Here is a 22,036-nt window from a genome sequence, read left to right as displayed (position 1 = left end):
AGAACAGCCAATTACTCAAGGTAAACAAGGGCCTACAATTTGAACTAAAGTAACGCTGTGTAAAATCCTCATGCTTTTATTTTCACGGCGAACTCGAGCAACATCCGGTGTTAATGAGCCAAACTGTGATGACTTGACGCAGCTGGCCTATTGTCTGCTCCAGCGGAGGAGTCACCCCGCCCTGACGAGCCCCCCGCATCCCAGTGAAACCAGTGGCTCACCATGATGAACACACAGCCTATTGGCCATTATGTCCAACAGCATTACGTGATGTTAATATAAGACATTACAGTGTGTGTGTGTGGCAGCCTGTGCAGGGACCATGGTATCCTTCACCTATCTGCTGTAGTGTGTAGTTTACTTGTTTACCTTTGAATGATTAAAACCGCAAAAACTCTTTATTGGCCAACATATGAATAAAGGTAGAAATGATCAGTTTGAAAAGTGTTATAAACTTTGTGCAATATAGGTCTAAAAATGCTAAATTGCAAACTATGCAGAGGAAGAAACTTTCTAATCTGAGCCTATCAGTTCAGGGCAGGTGTCACACATCACCTGTTGTAGGTCCAGACTGAGATAATAATCAATATATGAATAATGTAAACATGGGAGATATATGGATGTAATCAGAGGCAGAATGGAAAGTCTACTCACTCTGCAACAACCTCGGAAGTGTAAGAAGAAATTCATCTTGACGGATAAATCCACCGGTTGTCCTGTGAATCTGTTGGAGCATGCCGAGAGGTGGATAGAGACAACTTCCAGAATAGATCCCACAGCTTACATCACTCTCGGTGCCACCCTGGTGCCAATCAAATCCCGTCTCCCTCTGGCCAACAGGTGCCAATCTGTTCAGGTTGATAAGAGCTGGAGTATTTAACCAGAACAGGATGACCTGACGGTGTGCATGTAATCTATGGCAGGCACGGTGATGCACTTCAAAGTCCCCACTGCAGCCATGGCTACTGCAAGTTTGGTGCGCACTCCCGCGGCTTTAGAGAGCGCGCATTAGAGCAGGAGTGTTTATTGTAGACAGCTGAAGTAGTGTGGGAATAATAGTGCACTGCGGGCACTACAGTAGCACACTCAGTGTGAGATACGTGGGAGTTCCCATTGTTTTCCCCCCATTTCCCTTAGTGATATACAAATCAATATAGTGTTTATCAGTCTTATAGAAATGATAACTTGTATGAGGGGAAATAAGATTCTTTGCTTTGATGGGACCCCTGAAACCCATCATCACCCCCTCTAGTCCCCAAATCTATTCTCTTAGCTGCTGCATCAGAAGAAAAAAAATCATCTCTGCAACAATGTACAGCCTGGTTATTGGTCTCTTTAAGAACATCGTGCAAGCATGACTTATTCTCTGCCACAGGCTCGCTTTGTATTATATAATACTTCCACATGAGACCCATTATAATCCCAGAGGAAGTGACTGTCCCACCCTCATGTGGACACGTCTTCTAAAGGATAAAAACGCCTTCCAGTGTGCAGCGAAAAACAACATGAAATCATATTTATTGTTTTCAGCCACGACCAAATCTATCAGATTCTTCACTGTTGTATTTTCACTCCTCAGAAATGCAACAACTTCAGTAGAGTATATGGCAAATCACAAAATATTTTACCCAAAATATGAAGCTGATTCAACGGTATACTCTGTAAATGATGCATGTGAGCATTACAAACTCAGCTGCTGTGTGGTTATAGCTCTGCTACTGAATAACACAATTAGAGCGTGTACAGTTGCCTTGAAAAGCTCATCTTAAACTGATTACACTTCATAGTAAATCAAAGGCTGAGAGAACACCAACAGCGTAATGCAATCTTATACAGTACATCTTTAATTCTGTCTCCAGGCTCTTTGTCCCTTTGCCTTTGATAACGTCAGTCTCATACGCTGCGTCACAGCTGACCCACGGGGAAGTCAGGGCTTCACACATCTCAATGTTTTTTTGTTGTTTTTGTTGTTCTCCAGTCGTTTGGCTCAGCTGTGTGTGGCTGCAGTGTGATCCCCTGGATGGGAGCTGCTTTCCTCAGCCCACTCTGTGTGGGGATCACCTCTCACTTTGACAGCGTGGAGGGCGTAGTTGATGGCGGTGCTGTTAGTCCAGCTCCAGGCTCCTGATACTGGGTTGTACAGCATTCCTTGAACAGACTGTACTGAGAAACCATCTGGTAGAGGATGACAGGGATAGGGAGAGGTTAGAGGCTGAAGAATGACAGCATGACAGCAACACCAAAGATAAACTTCTTGTTTTTATACCTATAATAGAATGTTTTCAACCCTGGGCCCCCCTGCAACAACATGACATAGTGATAGTGCAGCTGATTTTAATGGCTGGTTACAACACTAAACATCTGACTCTGAATTTCCTCAAACTAAATTAATGTGTATTAAGGAGTAGGGGAGACAGGGGCTGGTTGGTACACAGCTATTTTCTGCTACTTTGAAGGTCACAGATGCAAAATGTAACATCAAAAAGTTTGATTTCTTCACATGAACTAATATACTTCGTCAAAACATCTCAAAGTTACTATCTTTTTTAGTGAGGTCATTTTAGTTTTATAGAATCAAAAGTTAAAAAAAAAAGATGTCTGTGGACTAAACGTACCGTAAAACTGTTAGAGATATTAGAAATGTGTTACTTCTAGTTAACAGACACAGAAATCAGCTATATTTTGATACAAGATCTGAAAGTCTGTGATGAGTGATGGTAGCTGACTAACAATTCTATTAAAGGATGCACGATATTAGATTGTTTGCCAATATCTGATATGCTGATATGTAAAAACTCATTTGACCGATAACCGGTACTGATATCAATATATCCACTTTTTTCCTGTCCTAATTTTAGTGATCATCAAGTCTCTTCTGTAGTGGAATTAACATCATATTATGCATGCATACTCTGTGGTGTGATGGCCCACCTGCAGATGGAGACATGAAATACGATGCATTCCAATGTATGTAATATTCATTCATTGTGCCAAATAAGAAAAAGCATGTTGGCCGATTACGATAGATCATTTTAAAGCCGATATTAGCTGATACTGATGACGTGCCGATATTAAAAACAATCATTATTCTGAAAGGTCAGTGGCAAAATGAATTACTCATTAGGCCCATTTCCACCGCAGGAACTTCAGGGTAATTTTATGGGGCCGGGGCCGTTGGTGCGTGTCTCCACCGCAGGAACCACCCCCGAAGGACAGAGTTCCGGAACTTTTACGGGGGCTAAACAAGTCCCTGCCTCGGAGTAGGTACTCAGAACGGCCCCGAAAGACTCCTGACTGGGGCTTGGGGATTACTTGGTGCTGATTGGATATACTCAAGGAGGGATGTGATGTCAACAGAAAGCAACAAAATAGCCAGCATTTTTAAAACTCAGCAGATGAGGGTTAGCTCGTTCATATAGCTTCCTCCGCCATGTAAAAAAAACTCACTAAATGGCCTGTGAAAAAAATATTTTTTCAGCGGATATCTTAGTTATAACATGATTGAGCTAGCAAAGCAGTTTTGTGTTGCTATGTGTGGTATTTATTCAGTTTTGGGAAATCACAATGTCTAGAAAGCATCAGTAGTGGCTGCAGCTGACAGGGACAGCTAACAGCAGCAGCAATGCTAACATCAGGACGTCATCTGTTAAAAGCCTCCCGTTGTCGGATACGACATGAAACTACTCCAGTTAACTCAATTATGTTGCAACTAAGACATCCGCTGGAAAAAAAATTTTTTTTTCATGGGCCATTTAGTGAGTTATTACAGACACCGCTAAGGGCTATCAGCTAACGGAGTCCCTGCATCGCCCCGGTAAATGGTCACGCAATGATTACGTCACATCCAGAGCCCGTAACTTTACAGGAACCTTCCTCGTACTCCGCTCTCAGTGGAGACATGGTGGTCGAGAGGGCCGAGCGAGAGGACCTTCCTGTAGTAGTTCCTGCCCCCCAAATAGTACCAGGAACTTCTTCAGTGGGAACTTACTGATAAATTGCTTAAAATGTTTTTTGGTTTAAAAAATGGGCAGACTTAAATGTTCAAATTGTTTCTATTGGTAGCTTCATTTTTTTATAAAGCATTTTAACATCATCCCAACCGACGCCCCTGATGGTGCTGTTGGCACGAATGTACATGACTTTAATCACAAATCACCTTACTTTAGAAAACATTTGTGTACATTAAAAAACACATATTTTTATCTGAGACCTCAACATCTTATTTGCTGCTGGTGAGAATATTCTCACATAAATTAAACCAGAGAGATACAGTGCAGAGTGAAAACGTACCAACCAACCCTGGTCTCCCCTACCATTACAGTGTAAACAAATGTAACTGCCTGTAAGGGAAAAAATATTATTCTTTATTTATTTTGTTTAGACAGTGAAATGTTGCTTTATTCAACCCATATTTAGAGCTGGGAATAGAACATAATGTCAGATCCTATAAATGATGAAATTCCCATCTGGTGAGCTCAGTAATACATTTATTTTAGATTTAACCCATCATTTTGGCAGCTCAGAATGAGCCAATCAGGGGCTGGTGATTCCTTTTCCTATTGAAAAAAAAAATCAATAAAAAATCCAACAAAGTGTGGCCCAAACACTTATTACTCCAAAGACAAATGCATAATTTGGAATCTCCCCAGAGTTACTGAACAGCATGTGGATGAACATGCGCAGAAAACATATCAAATTTGTATCTGCTGAACAGATTGTGTGCTTTTTAAACCAGGCCTTGTTTACAGAATGAAATATCTTTCAGAGTGAGCCACTTTCTGACTGAGGTGTTCACATGATTCATTTTTATTCTTACTGAGCACTTTTGCTGATTATTAACACATCTAGTGTTTCTCGTTTAAAAGGGAACCCACTTCATTCTGTGTGTGCTCTTTCCCCCCAGTATGGAAATTAGAGGGACCTACTGGACTCCAGGAGGCGCTCCAGCTCTTCAGGGCTGATGAACTTCTCCCAGTCGTGTGTCCCGCTGGGAACGATGCGCAGCAGCTGCTCAGCTACAACAATACCCAGCGCGTATGACAGGTTGGTTTTATTAATAGTAGTGATGAAGAGTGAGCCGCCTGGCTGCACACAGAAAAAGGAAGAGTTAGTTTATGAACAATTTATAGTTTTTACCGTTAATATTAAGTCAGATAAATTATTTTACGTTGAGATCACATCCCTATAGGTACAGTACACAAGCAAGGTGCTGCCTTAGTAATAAGCGTATTTATAGAATGGATTAGATGGTCAGAGTCTGAGGAAGAGAGCAGAAAGTGCCAGTGCCAAACCTCAAGGTTCAAGCTGGGTCAAGATTAACAATTTCAGCAACAGGGGAGGAGGGAGGAGAGTGGACAGGGAGAGAGAGAGTGGACAAGATTGAAGATAAAAGAGAGAAAGTGCAGTAAAATGAATCCAAACAATACAAGAATTCATCTCTGCATAGGCGCCCTGCAGTAAGACACTTTTTTTTTTTTTAAGCAAAAAAGCTGAAGTGAGAGATTTGGGCCGGAGAGAGAGAGAAAGTGGAGTCGTGCCTCAACCAAATGCAGAGGCATTAAGTGAAGATTAGGCTCTTTCCCCATCTCCACTCCTCTGGCCCACTGACCTGGGAGATTACAATCATCTGCTCTCAGTATTGATGTACAGCTCTCAGTAAAGCTTGTCAAGGTTCAACACAGCCCATACACATGCTCACCTATTCCCAGTGAAACACAACAGATGCAAACACAACAAACACAACAAAATCACCATATGCACTTTAGCACACGCTCAGATGAACACACAGACACATACTGTTTTGGTGCAGAAACATCTAACATGAGCTAACAGCTGGAGGAAAACACACACACACACACACACACACACACACACACACACACACTATCCCAGGACACACCTTCAGCACGTGGCTGCAGCAGGAGGCGAATGTTTCCAGGTCGGCCAGATGTTCCACCACCTCAGAGGCTACGACAGCATCGAACTGGCCCACACACTGCTCCTCCTCCTCACCTCCCTCCTCTTCTGCTGAGAGCTCCTCCAGTGTGCATGCCCTGTAGCAGACCCGATCGCGAAGGTCAGGGTCACAGGACGAATGCAGCTGGGCTGTGTTTATGCTCTCTTCTGTTGGATCGATACCCAACACATTTGCCCCAAGGCGACCTAGGGGCTTGTGAAGGACAAGGAGGAGAGAGGAGACAGAGAAAAGTCAAAATCTCAGGATCAACTTATTTACCCCAACACTGACATTTCTCTCCCAGCATTAACACTGTGTCACTCAATGCACAATGACACTAATATCTGGCAGCACTACAATATGTAACACCACTGTCTTTGTTTTTATTTATTCTCTTTTGCTGTTGTTGTTAGTGTTGTGTAAACCAAGATTACATTAAAACAAACAGATGCTGCAATATGCCCCAGTAGGCTTCATTTCCCTATATTCAGTTCATTCCAATGATAAAACAAAACATATATCCACTACATATTTACACATGCAAAGGATATATGAATGTATATATAAACAGTGTTGATACACCCTATGTTTTGTATTTGGCCACAAGTTCTCATCCACATCACACCTTATCTCCTCTCTAAAATGTCTCTAAGCAGGATACCATCATGTAGCTAGAGGTCATAAACTTTCCACCTCCACGAAGAAAAATAATTCCTCTATGGGTTTGTTTTGCTTTTTAAGACGTAGATGTTGTTGAATGTAACATAAGTAATTCCAATGTACAGAAGCCTATCCCAGCTGTCATTGGCCGAGAGGTGGGGTACACCCTGGACAGGTCGCCAGACTATCACAGGGCTGACACATAGAGACAGACACCCATTCACACTCACATTCACACCTACGGACAATTTAGTGTCACCAATTAACCTACATGTCTTTGGACTGTGGGAGGATGCTGGAGGAAATCCCACGCTGACATGGGGAGAACATGAGAACTCCACACAGAAGGGCTAATTTTGTGGGGGGAAAAAGGGAGTGAAGCACTGAGTTAAGGCACTATGTGGTTAGTTATAAAAAAAAAAATCAGGTGCTCTTCGAGGATAAGAACAACGACTGGCCAGTTCACTCAGGGTAAAATTCTATGGTACAGGAAGGCAGTCCAAAAATGCATCTGAGGCACTTTGACTGTAGTTGTTTTTTATCTTTATGGGCTAATTTTGTGTTATGTTGGATTTTTTTTAATAGTATCTAAACATACCTTAAATAACTTTGGACACAGAGTTTTGGTGCTGGTTGTCGTGATTAAGTTTGAGGAAGAAAACAATTCATGAAACTTGAAAGATGAGGTCATTGAATGCCTCTGTGTCAAAGCAATTAAAAGTGATCCACAATGTAGTCTGCACTGACTGCTGTTGTACAGACTGTGAGAAGAGCTCAGGGCTCGAGTGAACTCAGTATGGAGAAATGCGTGCTGTAAAAAACACTGTAACAGCATTTAAGAGCAGGTGAGAAGCATCAGAAGTGGTTGGATGTGAGCTACAATGCCCTCTTCCGGACAAAAGTAAACACACAGGCCTGTGTGGTTAGCTGCACTTGCCCAGGGGCCGATCTCCATCCTCCCACAGCTGATCTCTTCTGATGGGAAGTGTTGTAGAGACAAGACACCCAGAGACACAACCACAGCTGCAATCTTAACAGACACATTTTGGGGTTTTGTGTCTGAACATGACAGCCTGTGTGACAGAGCCATGCAAGTCTAGGACCTGATTTTGTCTTCTCAAATCACACAACACAGCTGGTATGTCCTCAGTTCAAATAAAGGCAGAGACAGAAGCCCTGTCCTGGCTGCCCAGCTATCAACACTAACAAACAGATAAACAACTGTAAATGACCGACTGTCCGCTCCACCAAACTGAGACCAGTCAGATCAAAAGAAAGGGAGAATTAGGCTGACGTTTAAATGTTCTTTAGCCACTGGTATGTATGTGAAAGGACTGGCACTGTAATGCACTGAAAGCAGAATCTGAAACAGGCTGCTGTCTGAAAAGCAGTGACTCAATGTGACGTGAAAGGCAGCAATTGGGAGCGGACAAAGAATGTATAGTGGGAGATATTTTTGTCTGCGTGTCCTTATGTGCACTGTTGGTGCATCTGTCTCACAAAAAGAAACATGCACAGTTACCTCTGAGAGCAGGCCTCCTCCACATCCCACATCCAGTATTCTGAGCCCTCCGAGTGGTTTCCCAGGGTGACGTGTTCTGTGTACATTCAGCAGATTATCCCTGAACAGGTAAACAAACAGTGGGTTAAAACTCAAACCAAAGGATCAGCACCTGTCCTCCCTTTACTCTCCAAAACACACACATCATGTTCCAGTCACAGTCTGTTGAATCAGAAACAAAAAATACTGGGGGAGGATGTGTGTATTCTAAATCATCCACAGCCTATGTAATGCTGTTTAGCATAAGGAGGTGTATGTGGTGTTGAAGACCGTGAGATTCTCCACGTTCAGCTTACACCATCCTCTGTCAGAACCACTGCCATTTCACCATGTGCTAGTGTCTGCCAGCTAACGACAAATATCCTCTGGCTACAAATTCATCCCTACCTTGCTCCTGTGTTCCTCCCTCCCTACCTTCCCAGACACACGGCCTGCCTCAGGCATTAAACATGCAGAACAGGCCAAGATCTGGGGATGCATCGTCCTCATTAAAGCTCCGCTAGGGTGCAAGGGCATTCGTGCAAACAGTGAAGGCAAGAGGATTAGGTGTTTGCAGACATCCACTTAACTAGCTCCCAACCCCACCACGGCACAGGAAGACAGAGACAAAAGCTACTTAGCTGCAATCTGAGTGAAATATCAAGCAACGTGAAGAGCCAATATGTGAAGAACTATTATGCTAGTAATAAAAAAATACCTCTAAATGTAATCTTAAACTACTTAAACTAAACTTTAACTTAAAAATAGTGACACCAGACAATGTTTACCTCTTTTTAGGTGGCAGGAGTGCAAATGAGTCATCCTTAACATTTCTTGTGTCACGGATTCAGAATGATGAAGACAGCTGGAGCACAATTATACAAAATAGGATGTAGGCTCTACGGCAGGCCATATCAAGCCAGAAGCAACCTCCGAGTGGCCCAGCTAGGGATTAAACAGCCCCGGGGCATTATTAAAGACCGTAGTATTGATAAGCTCTGACATTATCTGTTCTTTTATTGTTACTTTTTAAAGTTTGGGTTTTATTTATTACCATTACATTATTTATTATTACTATTTGACCTCCACGTAAACGGACACACTCTAAAAACACACACAACACAGAGTGGATTCAGTGAACAGCAGAGAGGCCGCAGTGCAGATGAAGTCAGTATTACTCCACACTCAGCTACACTTGTTTAAATACCTTAGCCAGTAAAAAGGCACTTCTTTAACGAGACACGTGTTTTGTATTTTAAAAGCAATATTTCAGTCTGCTCTGTCCACAGTCTCTCATCCAGCACTATAATGTTTACACAAGCACAGTAAGCTAGCTTGGCTTATAGCAAATTAATAAAAACAAGCTAAAATGAAAGATGTCCGTGTGTAGTCTAACTGTTTCAGCTAAGAAGGACACGCATCTTAAAATTTACCAGAGGCAGCCGACCTGCAGGCAGTGACTCAGATCAGCAGAGAGGGGACAGAGAGCAGGATGCATGAATGATACTGACTGATGTCTGTGTTCTGTTTTTATTACCATATCCACAGCATGTTCAATAAATACAATTTAAGTTTTCCAAAGTCAGAATTGACCGTATCACTGTAAGAATGTCAGAGTCTAAAAGGTAGCGCAGCAACAGTAGCAGTGGTGTTGCTGCTGCGTCTCATTTAGACACACCCTGAGGGCAGACTCATATCAGGCAAATCAGCCACACCCAGACATACACTGCCACTGGATCTGTCATACTGTCACCACAAACACACATCATCATCACCACCACCAAGACCACAGAGGGGGAAGGGGAAAGTAGCAACGGGCTCTTGGCTGGATGGATAATGTAATGATTATCTTGTGGGGCCCCTACAGCAGATCTTATCAATCAAAACAGACACAGCCCACCCCAAAACATTAATGTATGTAGCGTTTGGGCAGATGAAATGCTATTTGCAGAAAATGTGCTGATGCGTGGAGGAATCTTGTCACTTTCAGTTGATGCTTCTTTTATGTGTCCCTGATGTATTTTCTGCTCTCGTATACCACAAGGCTGGATCTCCTCCAGGTTATGTTTTGACACAACTGCTTGATGCCTCTGCCAGTCAATCCCATGTTGACAGTGACTTGGGCGTGACATCTTGGTATTTCAAAAATATAACTATTGAAATGGATGTTATACATCAAACACACACCGTATAAAAGGCACCCTCAGGTCGTTCATGGCATGAAGAGCTGCAAATTCTCCCTGTTCATCCCACCACTTGCCGGCCAGTAACTGGAACCGTCTCACCTCATCGGGATCCACTGTGCTTTGCGAGGCTGACCGAGCACTGTTAACATAGACAGGACCACATCAACACCATACATGGCTAAACATGAGACTTGAAGGGACAGTTCACCCACAGAATGATCATTTGTGTATCAAAACATCACCCTCTGTTACTCTGAATTTGTGAACACAGCTTTATTTTTCTCGCATGACTCTGGTGAACAAAGAATCCAAAAACTGAGAAAAATTTGTGTATCATTTGGTGAATTGGGTCTCATGGTGATTGGCAGTTTTACCTATATAAGGTAGGAACCTTTGTGTCTGGGCAGGTGTTTCCACCAGAAGAAAAACAGTTTTTGAGCGCTGTGCAGCAAGATGCTGAACGTTACGTGAGGATGTTGTATGATAAAGTTCACCTTTGGAGGTTTTTGGATGTAAAATAAAGTAACTATGTGCATCATAAGGCAATTTGAGCTGGACTTTGATTCAACTGTTGTGGTAATGTAAAGCACGTCAACTAGGTTTTCCTGTTTAAACACCAGTGGCTTAGAGCATTGGCTTAGCCTCTATTGGTTTTTAGCAAAAATGCATGTTTGGGAACTGGATAAGTGAACTTGAATTACACTGCATGACTGCATGTGAAAGTTTGTAAACAGATGTTTTGATATAGTTTTGCTGTTGCTCAACGTGGACCCCTATGACTTCAATTCATCAAGAATTTTCCCTGATTTTGGATTACCTGTCACTGCAGGCATACAAGTAAAACACATATTTCTCCAGTAATTCAACATAACTCAGGGAAAATAACTGATATACAAATTGTCATTTGGGGGGTGAAGTATTCCTTTAACACAGGGTACAAACAACAGCAAATGATGCATGCAATCTTGAAAACGTTTCTTGGGACCTTGGAATTAAAAGCCCCTCTATCTATATGGTGCCACAAAATTTTCCAATTGGTGATGAAATAATTTAACTGGGAGAAGTAGAAAAACGGCATTTCTGATAATTAACATTTCAGTCATTTATCAAGCAAAGCAAAAAATATTTTTTGAAACATTTGCTGGTTTGAGTGTGTCAGATGTGAGTATCTTTTTTTTTAATATCACTTAATAATAAAGATATCTGGGTAATGGCCTATTTGGATAACACAAACTGCATCCTTGGGTTCAAAGAAATAAATGGTGGTGGAAACTTTTTTTTTTTAATTACATTTTATATAACAATTGATTAAACAAAAAAGTAATGACAAGTCAATCGAGTATGAAAACAACTGTTATTTTTAGTCATGCATCCTTTCTTTCTTGCAGCCCGGTAAATATCCAAGCCCCTAATAAGGTTTTAGTTGCAGCTTTAAAAGAAACATATGTTAAAGCTCACTACCTTCATATAACGTTCGAGATCAAAATTCCCTCATTACTGCTACACATTTCCTCCCTAATGTGGATAAGTGCACTGTGACATGTGACGGTAAGCAGTCATAAACAAAGTGGCACCTCTGTGACTGTACCTGAAGCGACAGGGCACAGTGGCATGTAGCTGGGTCCTCACGCAGCCGCTCCTCTGCAGCAACAGTGTCCGCTGTTGACACACCGCAGCCCAGCTGAACCCGCTCCGTCCTACCGCGGCTGTCTTGCGGCTGTACAGCCCCAACACGAGGCGACCAAACTTATTAGCGTACATGATATCATAACACAAACCTGCAGCTAGCTACTGTAAATGTATTCGCAGCACTTGTCACTTTGACCCAAAGTGCACACGTCTTTTCAGTTCGGGTGGAAACAACACGCACTTTAGTTCCTATGTTCATGAATTGGTGTTACTGAGGGACAACAAGCGGTTTATTAAACGGCAACTTTAAAGTTTTTCAGCCTGCAAGCTAGTTTGCCATGTTTTTGTGTCTAAGTGACTAGTATAGACAACTTTTTTTTAAAAAAAAATTGGTCCTGTTTTGAGAGAGCGTTGCAGCTGGCAGTTACTCAACAGGATGCCACACAGGTCATTTATGCACTGTCACTTTATGACCACTGACAGTGCTTGTTTTTGACACTGACAGGCTCAGGTTGTTATTCTAAGTGTCTGACAACATTGTGGAAATAATCCCTACATAGACAGACCTTTTTGTTAAAGAGTAAGATCCTTTATCCCTAACTAGAATCAGCCCTGAAATCACCATCACCAAACCACGTATTAAAAAAAGTTATTTCATCATTGTAAAACACACTTCATTCAAAGTAGATAGAAACAAAATAAAACTCACATAAACCATCTTGGTTTGTCTTTTCACTGTTAAAACAATCACCTTCTCTTGTTTGGTTAAAATAAACCTTACTTCATCCAGTCAGATGTGAAAATACACTGGCTTTACACCTGCTAAAACTATTGTTTATTTCAATGAAATCTGGTGGATTTACAGATAGAGATTTGGGGGTTTCTGGTTGAAAAATAAGGATCTTACTCTAACAGAAAGGTCTAGTTCAGTGGGGATCCTTACAACAATAATCTGAGTCTGTAAGTGACAAAACAAAACTGTCGGTGCACAAATGCTGCAGTTCACTGCCGCCCACAGTGGTCACACTCAAAACTGGTCCAATTTCAAATGGTTTATCTTCATTAGTCACTAAAAAGAGGAGAGGAAATGTTTTATATAGCAACTTGTGAAATAAATTCCTCTTGACAATCACAATGTGAGGGTTTTCTCACATCCGATGACTATAAATGTCATTTCCATGTAATCACAGGTTTTATGTATGTTTCACAAGCTTTATGTATTCTTGTTATATGGTAAACTATATTGCTCCAGGGTATGTTTCTAGAAATGCATCTCATATTCTCATGAGAAATTATACTATTTTGTAAAGCAGCTTAAAGGTAAAATCTGCACTGCAGCACATTATATTAGCAGAAATATCTCCAGCTGCACTGATGGTATTGGGCAACATCTCCAGGTATGTAGTCTCTATTCAAGTGTTCACCATGTAGTCCTTTGATGTATGAACTATTATAAACCCATGGGTAGCCGTAACAGGTCTCAGGTGATTCTGTGTTGAAGGCATGCTGTTTACTGTTATATATAGTATTAAGAAAAAGAGACAGTGAGGCAAGACAAGGAACAAACAGTTTTATTGGACACATACAATAATGTTTGGAGAAAAAAAGTTAATCCTGTTCTGGTTTAAAATGTTACAACTTGAACTTTTAGTGTCCACAGAGTCTTATTAAGCTTTGCATAATGATACAAGTGAAAACTCCTACCATTCAAAAACTCCTGCTCTTCAGTCACACTTTAAAAATAACAACATATGTACAAAGATGAAAGATGTATGAGCGGGGTTCACCTACACAACTGCCTCTATAATGAGACAAGCCTGTTCAACTCATGGAATTTAAAATGGTAAAGTGCACAGATCGGGAGGTTAACTGTGCTCCTCAGCGTCTGCTACGACGGGAGGGAGATGTTGACCTGAAAGAGACGTGGACATAACATTAATACTGCACCAATCACATTCTCCCACGCAGACTACAAAATACAAACATGCACAAATCCCCCCCGCCCACCAGACATGCTGTACTCTCATAGAAAACTACATAAATTCATAGAAACTTATGTTGTGCAGACTCCAGAGAAGCCCATTTAACCTACAGTGCACAGTGTAAGGCAAGACATGTCTTTGGTTCACTTTGGCATTACTAGGACCTTAATCTGAGAAGAAAGATTTCACATCTAGACAAGGTGCTACAAAACAGACTCTACTGGACTCTACTAAGGCAACAGACAGATATTGAAATTTGCATTTGATAGATAAAACCATCAAAAAGCATTAAAACCTTTTATTGCATCAGAATTGACTTTACAGAGTTAAGACGACATGACTGCAGTTGACAGTACATTTTCATAACATTCAGTCAGCAATTTTCCTTTTTAAGGCTACTGCAATTATACTGAATAAAAAAGGACTGGAGAGAAATCACAATGACACATACAATAAAAACATACAGTAGGAAAGAAAGGGAAATAAACGAATACTACCTTGATCGCGACTTAGACTTGTGTTTGCGGCTTGCCTTCTTACCAGACTTGTGAGACTTTTCCGTCGACCTGGAGCGACTACGTTTAGATTTTTTAGATTTCTTTTCCTTGCTAACTTCAGGGGTAGGGGATCTACTTGAGTCAGAGTCTGAGCGCTTCTTGCTAGCTTTGGCGGAGCCCTTCTTGCTGGCTTTGCTGTCCTGCCGGGAGTGCTTGTCACCCTGAGAGTCCGTGTACGAGTCACTCTCTTTCCTCTTCTTTGATTTGCCGTTCTCCTCTGTTACTATGGAGCTTCCTTTTTCCCTCTCTTTCTCTTTAGTCTTTGGCTTTTCTTTCTTTCTGTCTGACTCTTTCTCCCTATCCTTATCTTTATCCTTCTTTTTCTTGTCTTTCTCATGGCTGTGACTCCTTTCCCTTCTCCTCTCCCTGTCTTTGCTGGAGGCCTTCTGCTTGTGTTTGCTGCTACGACTATGACTGCTGTCTCTGCCATCCCGGCTCCTTTTCCTCTCCTTATCCCTTTCTTTCTCCTTTTCTCTGTCTCTGCTGCGACTGCGGCTGTCTCTGGCTCTGGCTCTACCCCTGTCTCTATCTCTATCTCTGGATCTGGATCTGGATCTACTCCTGCGGCTCCTGCGCTCCCTTGAATCACTGCGATCTTTCTTGTGGCGGCCTGATCTCTCAATGCTGCTCCTTCTCCTGTCCCTGACCTTCTCACTGCGATCACTGCGATGCCTGTGGGAGCTGTGGCTGCGGCTGCGCCTGCGAGCCTTGTGTGAGGAGGACCGGCTACGCCGCCTCTTCCTTCGTGGGGAGGAAGACCGCGATGAACTGCGGGAAGATGCAGAGGAAGAAGACGAGGAGGAAGAGGTAGAACGGCGGCTGCTGTGGCTGGAGGTGGAGCGGGAGCTGCTGCTGTGACCGTTGGCTGGGGAATCACTGCCACCTCGCCCTGATCGCTCCTTCCCTCTACCCGAGTGCTTGCTCTCGCTACCCTCCTTCTCACTACGGGACCTACGTCTCTCTACCAAGGGCTCCGCCTCCCTCTCCTTTACTTCCTGTTTGTGTGGATTCTCTGGCTGGCCCTCATCATATTCCCCCTTTTCTCTGCTCAATCTCTCCTTTACCATGTCTTCTGTAGAAACACAACAAAGACTCAGGTTAAAAATAAACAAGGAGATATCAGCTGCTGTAAATACTAGAAACACACTACACAACTTCCATGATAATTACGGCTGCAAGTAGGGATGTCCACGATTAACCATTAAGCGGTTCACGGTGAAGCATATTTTTGACCGGATACACAAGTCTGTTGTGTTTTAAAAATTAAAAATCAAGCGGTTAGTTGTCGGTCAGGGGCTATCAAAAGCAAATTTAACTAAAACGGACATTCCGATTTGTACTCAAGAGATGTTCAAGATGAGACTGGTCAGCACTAACTTGAATCTTTTAACTAGTCCCATTGTGAGCATTTGCATAGATTGAAATATGTAAACCACCTAACTCCTGATTAAGTTATCAACATCTTTCTTTGATGTTGGATTACTACTCCTACTTTAACTAAAACAGAAAACGCCAATCAAGAATGTAAGCAGTTAAAATATGCAAAATAAAATTCTAAATATTATAGTTTCAGCATCATAGGACACAATCAAGCAATGTAGTGTGTTCCTAGTCTAAACTTGCAGAGACCCAGCAACATGTCTTACCACGTGCAAGCAGAGCCTCTTGTGCTTGTTTTTCTAGCAGCTGCTGCATCTCACGCTCTTTGCGGCGGAAAGCGTCCTGCTTCTCTCGGATACGGTGGCGCAACTCCTCCTCATCAGTGTCAGAAGATTCAGACCCTCGCACGCTGCGTTCATCCTCGTCGTCACTCTCATCTGAGCCATAGTCACCGAGCCCACCTGCCACAACAGAGCCCCCGGGTTGTTGAGTGTTGGTTAGGGCGAAGACATACTTTCACAATCAGGTTTCACTTTTAAAGCCCTCAATCCCAACCCCCCGTCCCACTGAAAGGCACTTAATCCTGTGTCATTTTCAACTTCACTCTGATAACGCTCTTAAAAACAAACTAATACATGTAGCCTGACAGAAAAACTAATAGAAATACTTTGAATTCAAGGGCATGCTTCTATCTTCTGAGATTCCACTTCTTTTAAGTGTTGTGCTAATAGCGTTTCCCATGTTCCTACCCCAACATAAATTCATAAGTTTAAGTATTTTCCTTTCCTCCCCCCCCCCAGTGACAGAAAAAGGGATACTCACTGAGACCAGTCAGAGAAGCCAGTGCACTTGACTGTGCCAGCTGTTTTGCAGGAGCTTTGATTCACATCAACAACAGGAACAACATGTTAAAACACATACTGCCATTTTCTCAAAGGCAAGAGAGTCGCTAGAGAAGGGGGTCAAAGATAAAGCACTATTCACAAGAGCTGTCATTGGTAACAAGAGAAGAAAAAAAAACAAAACAAAAAAAAAAATAGAGAAAAGAGAAAGGGTTAACAAACACAATTCTGTCAAACAATCAAAGTCAAACAGTCGGACAGGAGGGAAAGAACCAATCTGTACTAATGCACAGTCGCTTCAATGGAGGAAGTCACTAATTCTCACTCAGTGCTGAGAATTATTCAGTCATATCATAAAGTCTTTGAGCAGGACCTTGTACCATGTACCAGAAGAGCAGATTTTCAAATACTGTTTGTATAAAGCATTGCTCTGCTCTCTCTCCTTCTGATGCATTAGCAGAGAATGGTTGAAAATGTGTATCACACGTGGCGCCCATGTTTGCCGCTCAATCACCCTAGTTTACAGGGCATAATTGAGTTTCACTTAAAGATATTATTATGCACATTATTATGTAATATGAATTCTCTTCAGATTTAAATACAATGTCCTGGTGACAAGTATAGATGATGCATTAACTGGAAAAGACGAGAGCAGACCTCGAGTGGCTTTTCGGTGAGTCTCTTTGGCTACATGCCGAATCTCTTCATTGGTGACCTCAAGAAGGATCTCTGTCAGAAGTGTTTTTGTGATGATCATCTGAAGACAGGGGTAAAAGAACATTAAATACATTATTCACGATGAATCCTCTTCAAAATAATATGCAGAGAAGATCATATGAATGATCAAACTGACCAGCTGGAACTCCTTTTCCTCATCAGTCATTTCAGGTTCACTGTCCTCTGCAGGAGGCGATGGGCTTCGACCAGAAAATTCTTTCTTGATGGAGGCCTTTTCTTCATCATAATTGTCATCATTCCCCTCATCATCACTGTCCTGATGGAGATGGAGGCAAGGCTTTAATCAACAAGCAGCAAAGCTTGCATCATTTGTGAAGGTAGGTAACTGTTGCGTTAGTCCAGATACATGTGCCAGAGAAAACGGTTCATGACCCTGGAAGTCCTTTCATCACAAACACAACACAAAAAGTATAAACTGCTTTTCAAAGGAAACTGTTTTGCTGTCAAGGCCAGAAATGACTTGCTTACAAATTTACTCTTGCGGGGCACGCGTGGCCCATCCCCTTCCTCGTCTGCCTCATGCTCTTTGCCATCATCTTTTGCACGCTCCTTCTCCATTCGCTCTCGCTCCAGCTTCTTCTGCTTCTCCCTGTCCATCTTTTCAAGGCCCTCTCGGATCCATGCAGGTAGTGTGCGCCTTTTTACCGCATCTGAAGGTGAAATACAAGGTCAAAATTAGTTAAACACATACCGCCACGTTGTTAAGATTCATAAACCCCTTTTGAGCCACTATACACTTGTAAGTGAATTTTTACCATGCTGACCGTTTCCTGAGATGAACTTTGATTCCTGTTTTATCAAAGGGAAAATTCACCACCTTTTATGTGGATGTCTAATCAGTGTTGATGTTAAAAGTAGTCAACTGGAGTAATACATTTCTCAGTGTGTGCTATATTGACCCAGAGAGCTGAGTTTGCAGCTGCAAAATCTGTTGTTCTTCCTGCATCCAGCAGCGTCAACTGACCTGACAGTGACACAGTTTGAGGCAAGGGACAACTACTAGCCATTTTAGATTGTCCGGGGGTGGGCTTCAGATGCCGCTCAATAACAGAACTTTCTTATTCTTTTTGCTTGTATTGTTAACCAGCTATATTTCTAACAGTGAAAATGGCATTCCAAAGTATGAGTGCAGAAGATGTTACGGACAACGATACATTTTACTGCAATGAATTTGGGCACGGGCAGCTTTTTGTTGGATGCTGTCACCGACACTGATCCAGAAGTATACAAGTGTCTTGTATCCACTTGTGGGTCGATGAAAATCCAAACACAACTATTTTCGCTAACCTCCTACTAAACAAAGCATTTACAAAATAATAATCATTACCCAAAAAGGCTTTAGTGCTGTCTTTCGTTCGGACTCAGTGGCAGTTTGTTTGCATTGATGTGCTTTCTTTTTTCAAGCACTCAGCTCTAAACGCCATTCCATAGGAAACTTTTTCTAAGGAATGAGTTGATGATCTGAACACTGTATGTTACATACAGCTGCAACTAATGATTATTCTCATTATCGATTACTCGAATGAAGATGTTCATGATTGCTCATTGGGCCTATAAAATGTCAGTAAATAATAAAAAAAATGCCCACTGGAGTTTCCACAACTTAAGGTGCTCTCAAGAAATTGATTGTTTTGTTCCACCAACAATCCCCCACCTAGAAATGTTCTGAAAAGTAGCAATTCTTCAAAACTTAAAAGCTGGAATCAGGTAACGTTTAGCATTTTTGCTAATGTTATAACAGTTCCATAATTTGACAGATAAAAGGGTGTTTTGATTTTGCTGCTGTTTATGTCTTTCATATTAATTATGACAACTGACAACTAATGACAACTTATACATGATGACAAAAAAACCTATGCAGTACTTAATAATGCACAGTACCTAATGATAGTACAAAACATACTTATAATAGCTCTGTATGTCTAATCTGGCGTGGCTTGCTGCAGTCAATTTTCCTACTTTGTCATAAAATTAGGAACATTTTTATCTTCAAAAATAAAGGGATGTCACCCTCATTGAGGTGACCACACAAATCGTGTTCTCTATCGATGCACCTTAACAGTCTTCCATAGATAATGTTAATGGCTGGCTAGTGAAAGAAAATACACTTGCCTAGTGTTGCTGGGGCTTCCTGTTTGACAGGGAGCTGGATAGGGGATCTAGGCCGATCTCTGAAGCCGGGTGGTCTGGTATCCCGTCTGTTCTGTGGAGGACCCTGCCAGTATGGGGAGTGGAAGCTTGTGGGTGTTGGGGCGAAGGATGAGGCAGCTCCATGCTGTGGAGAGACAAAGTGAAAATTAAAGGTAGTTCAAAGTACAGAAAGTCCTCTGTTAACTGCCACCAAGTGGCATGCACTGTGTGGAGCTGTTGATATCTTTCCCCAGATTAAGTTAGCTGACAATCATCCATCACTCCTGACTAAGCTGGAATGTCTGTTCTGTTAATAAAAAAAAAAAAAAAAACCAAAAAAAAAAACAGAAAAGAAAGCAGCTGAAAAATAATACCAAACCATGCTGGATCCTCAATAAGCCAACACTTTCCTCTGCACCGCATCAAGAAAGCAATGACTGATACACCTAGATGCTGGGACCCGGCAGTTTCTATGGATTGCTCCTTCTTGTGTTACTTGGTTGTCACACTAAAACCCAAACGCTTCAACAGTTTCTACTGTAGCATCTGCATACCTGATAATCAAACTGGTTCATGGCCATGGGGGCCATGGCGTAGCTGTCGGGCTGTGCCCCATACCCATGGCTGTTCTGGGGGTAAACCCCGTGGTGGGCTTCAGAGTTGAACTCCACGCTGTCCTGGCTGTTGCTGTCCTCGCTGGGATTCACCACATCCATCGGTCCTGACCCTGGAGGGATCCAGGCCTGGTCAGGGGGTGGAGGAGGAGGGGGTTGGCCATGCATTCCCCATTCTGTTAATGACAGAATACTTAATAAACAAAAGCCAAAGCTATGTGAACATATAGGCATAACCACAAAAGACATTTCTATTAAAAATTCTCAACATCAAGAGGGACTTAGTATCCAGAATTCTCTTCAGTCTAATAATGTCCTGAAATACTCCTGTACCAAATCCAGTACCAGAAAATAAAAAAGGAACAGTGCAGGAAAAAAGCAGAAGAGAATTGTGCTTTGATTTCACGGGTTAAAATTTACCTGGCTGCCACATTCTGCCAAACGCAGGGTCACCCTGGAAGGCACCATGGTTGCCCTGTCCAACTGGTTCAATGCCTGGGATGTCCTGGCCATTGGGCTGAATAGGCTGTTGCTCTGCTCCCGTTGACTCCTTCTGGGCTATCCATGCTTGTGCCAAGGCTGCCCAGTCCACTTGGCCTGCACACAGGCAAAAAATACACACCAATACACAAGGTTATTTCAGGTGATGGGAAACTCAACATTATCATCTACCCAGTGTTTGAGCAGCGGGTAGATGTGCAAAGAAACACTGCAGAGTTACATTTCTTTGGAGAAAAAAATGCTCTCATGCGCATCAGTTACTCACCTGGATCTTGATGGTGCTGAAAAGACTGCATCCACTGCTGCTGGCTCAGAGGCCATTGCGGCCAGGGCTGCCCTCCCTGGTCCCACATCTCTCTCCTCTGGATTCACACCTAAAATATCCAGGCAAGCTAGATTTAGATGCTGATTTGCACCATTGGCATCTCTTGTTGACGAGAGCTGCTGCAGTTTATGTCCTATAACATTTCACTTTGGTCTCCTCTGCTAGCCACAAAACAGCGAGCGTTAGCTTCGATTTAAGTGCTAACGTTTCATATAGCTGACCGGCTAACTGTATTTAGCCACTCCAGTTAGCTAGAGACAGTCTTCCTGGAAACAAACGCTATGTAATAGGGGATATTGTGTCATTGCTGACGCATGATACTGAAATAAATTTGGGGTCGGTGAAACGCCGTACTCTAAAGCTGCCACTGATCATGCGTTTGTGAGCTAAGGAAGCTCACCCAGGCTAACGGGAGCTAACGTTAGCGAAGCTAAACCTAAAAGCTAACAGACAGTACCACAATTATCTCACCGGGTGAACAAATTGTCCTTTACATTTACATTCAAATCCAGACTGGAAGGAATGTGTGCATGAAACTTATATCATCGCTGTGCTTTGAGTAACACAATCCCCACCTTTTCCAGACAGTTTCTCTCCAGCGCTGCGGCTCCGAATCAAAATGGCTGCACCAGTGAACCGCTCAGAGGAAGTGTGTGTGAGCCGAGGCTCTGCTGCTGCCTTCAGAGGCGGTCGGGAATATGACAATTTAGGCTTTCATTCAGTTCTTATTTTGTGCCTGCCTTGTGAGGGGCTAGTTCATTCAATTCATGCAATAGGAACACAGATTTTAAGAATACCTATACCTACCCTTGTAACCTCTTTATACAGTTATGCCTCTAACACACAAAACATGTCCACAAAAGAAATGCAAAGTGTCCTGCATTTTGGGGGAACTGGCAAAAATAAAGGCACCATTATTAACTTCAACTGTTAAAAAAAAAAAGTGTAGCCTATACATTGATTTAAACAAATGTTTTAACATTAAATTTTAAAATA

The 22,036-nt window shown here is 42.3% G+C and overlaps 2 protein-coding genes across 3 annotated transcripts; both read right to left on the bottom strand.

The window, feature by feature from the left end:
• Positions 1 to 1,489: 1,489 nt before the first annotated feature.
• Positions 1,490 to 13,401, bottom strand: coq3 (coenzyme Q3 methyltransferase). The gene is made up of 6 exons (XM_049584687.1): positions 11,931 to 13,401; positions 10,344 to 10,481; positions 8,139 to 8,238; positions 5,900 to 6,169; positions 4,926 to 5,085; positions 1,490 to 2,175 (listed from the first exon to the last, which is right to left on the bottom strand). The coding sequence occupies exons 1-6, from the start codon at positions 12,101 to 12,103 to the stop codon at positions 1,988 to 1,990; spliced, it is 1,029 nt and encodes a 342-aa protein (XP_049440644.1). The 5' UTR covers positions 12,104 to 13,401; the 3' UTR covers positions 1,490 to 1,987.
• A 125-nt stretch (positions 13,402 to 13,526) lies between these two features.
• Positions 13,527 to 21,726, bottom strand: pnisr (PNN-interacting serine/arginine-rich protein). 2 transcript variants are annotated; one of them, XM_049584674.1, is made up of 12 exons: positions 21,616 to 21,726; positions 20,981 to 21,089; positions 20,635 to 20,811; positions 20,155 to 20,390; positions 19,583 to 19,745; positions 17,939 to 18,120; positions 17,586 to 17,726; positions 17,390 to 17,489; positions 16,713 to 16,766; positions 16,157 to 16,351; positions 14,451 to 15,582; positions 13,527 to 13,883 (listed from the first exon to the last, which is right to left on the bottom strand). In XM_049584674.1, the coding sequence occupies exons 2-12, from the start codon at positions 21,066 to 21,068 to the stop codon at positions 13,850 to 13,852; spliced, it is 2,502 nt and encodes an 833-aa protein (XP_049440631.1). In that variant the 5' UTR covers positions 21,069 to 21,089; positions 21,616 to 21,726; the 3' UTR covers positions 13,527 to 13,849. The 2 variants fall into 2 exon arrangements, with proteins under 2 accessions (XP_049440631.1, XP_049440632.1); XM_049584675.1 differs by lacking the exons at positions 13,527 to 13,883; positions 14,451 to 15,582; positions 16,157 to 16,351; ... (1 more) ...; positions 17,390 to 17,489; positions 17,586 to 17,726 and having other exon boundaries at positions 17,982 to 18,120; positions 20,219 to 20,390.
• Between the last annotated feature and the right edge of the window lie 310 nt (positions 21,727 to 22,036).

This window comes from Epinephelus fuscoguttatus, linkage group LG8 (assembly GCF_011397635.1).
Source record: "Epinephelus fuscoguttatus linkage group LG8, E.fuscoguttatus.final_Chr_v1".
In the NCBI taxonomy this organism is placed as follows: domain Eukaryota; kingdom Metazoa; phylum Chordata; class Actinopteri; order Perciformes; family Serranidae; genus Epinephelus; species Epinephelus fuscoguttatus.
This window is presented reverse-complemented; position numbering and strand designations above follow the sequence as displayed.

Coding starts and splice junctions, on each gene's coding strand:
- pnisr (XM_049584674.1), bottom strand. CDS start 21,068: ATGTGGGACCAGGGAGGGCAGCCCTGGCCGCAATGGCCTCTGAGCCAG. Junction 20,391..20,634: donor TGGCAGAATGTGGCAGCCAG/GTAAATTTTAAC, acceptor TGTCATTAACAG/AATGGGGAATGCATGGCCAA. Junction 15,583..16,156: donor AGAGGCTCTGCTTGCACGTG/GTAAGACATGTT, acceptor GTGTTTCTACAG/AAGACATGGTAAAGGAGAGA.
- coq3 (XM_049584687.1), bottom strand. CDS start 12,103: ATGTACGCTAATAAGTTTGGTCGCCTCGTGTTGGGGCTGTACAGCCGC. Junction 10,482..11,930: donor ACTGTGCCCTGTCGCTTCAG/GTACAGTCACAG, acceptor CTATGTTAACAG/TGCTCGGTCAGCCTCGCAAA. Junction 6,170..8,138: donor GAGGAGGCCTGCTCTCAGAG/GTAACTGTGCAT, acceptor GTCCTTCACAAG/CCCCTAGGTCGCCTTGGGGC.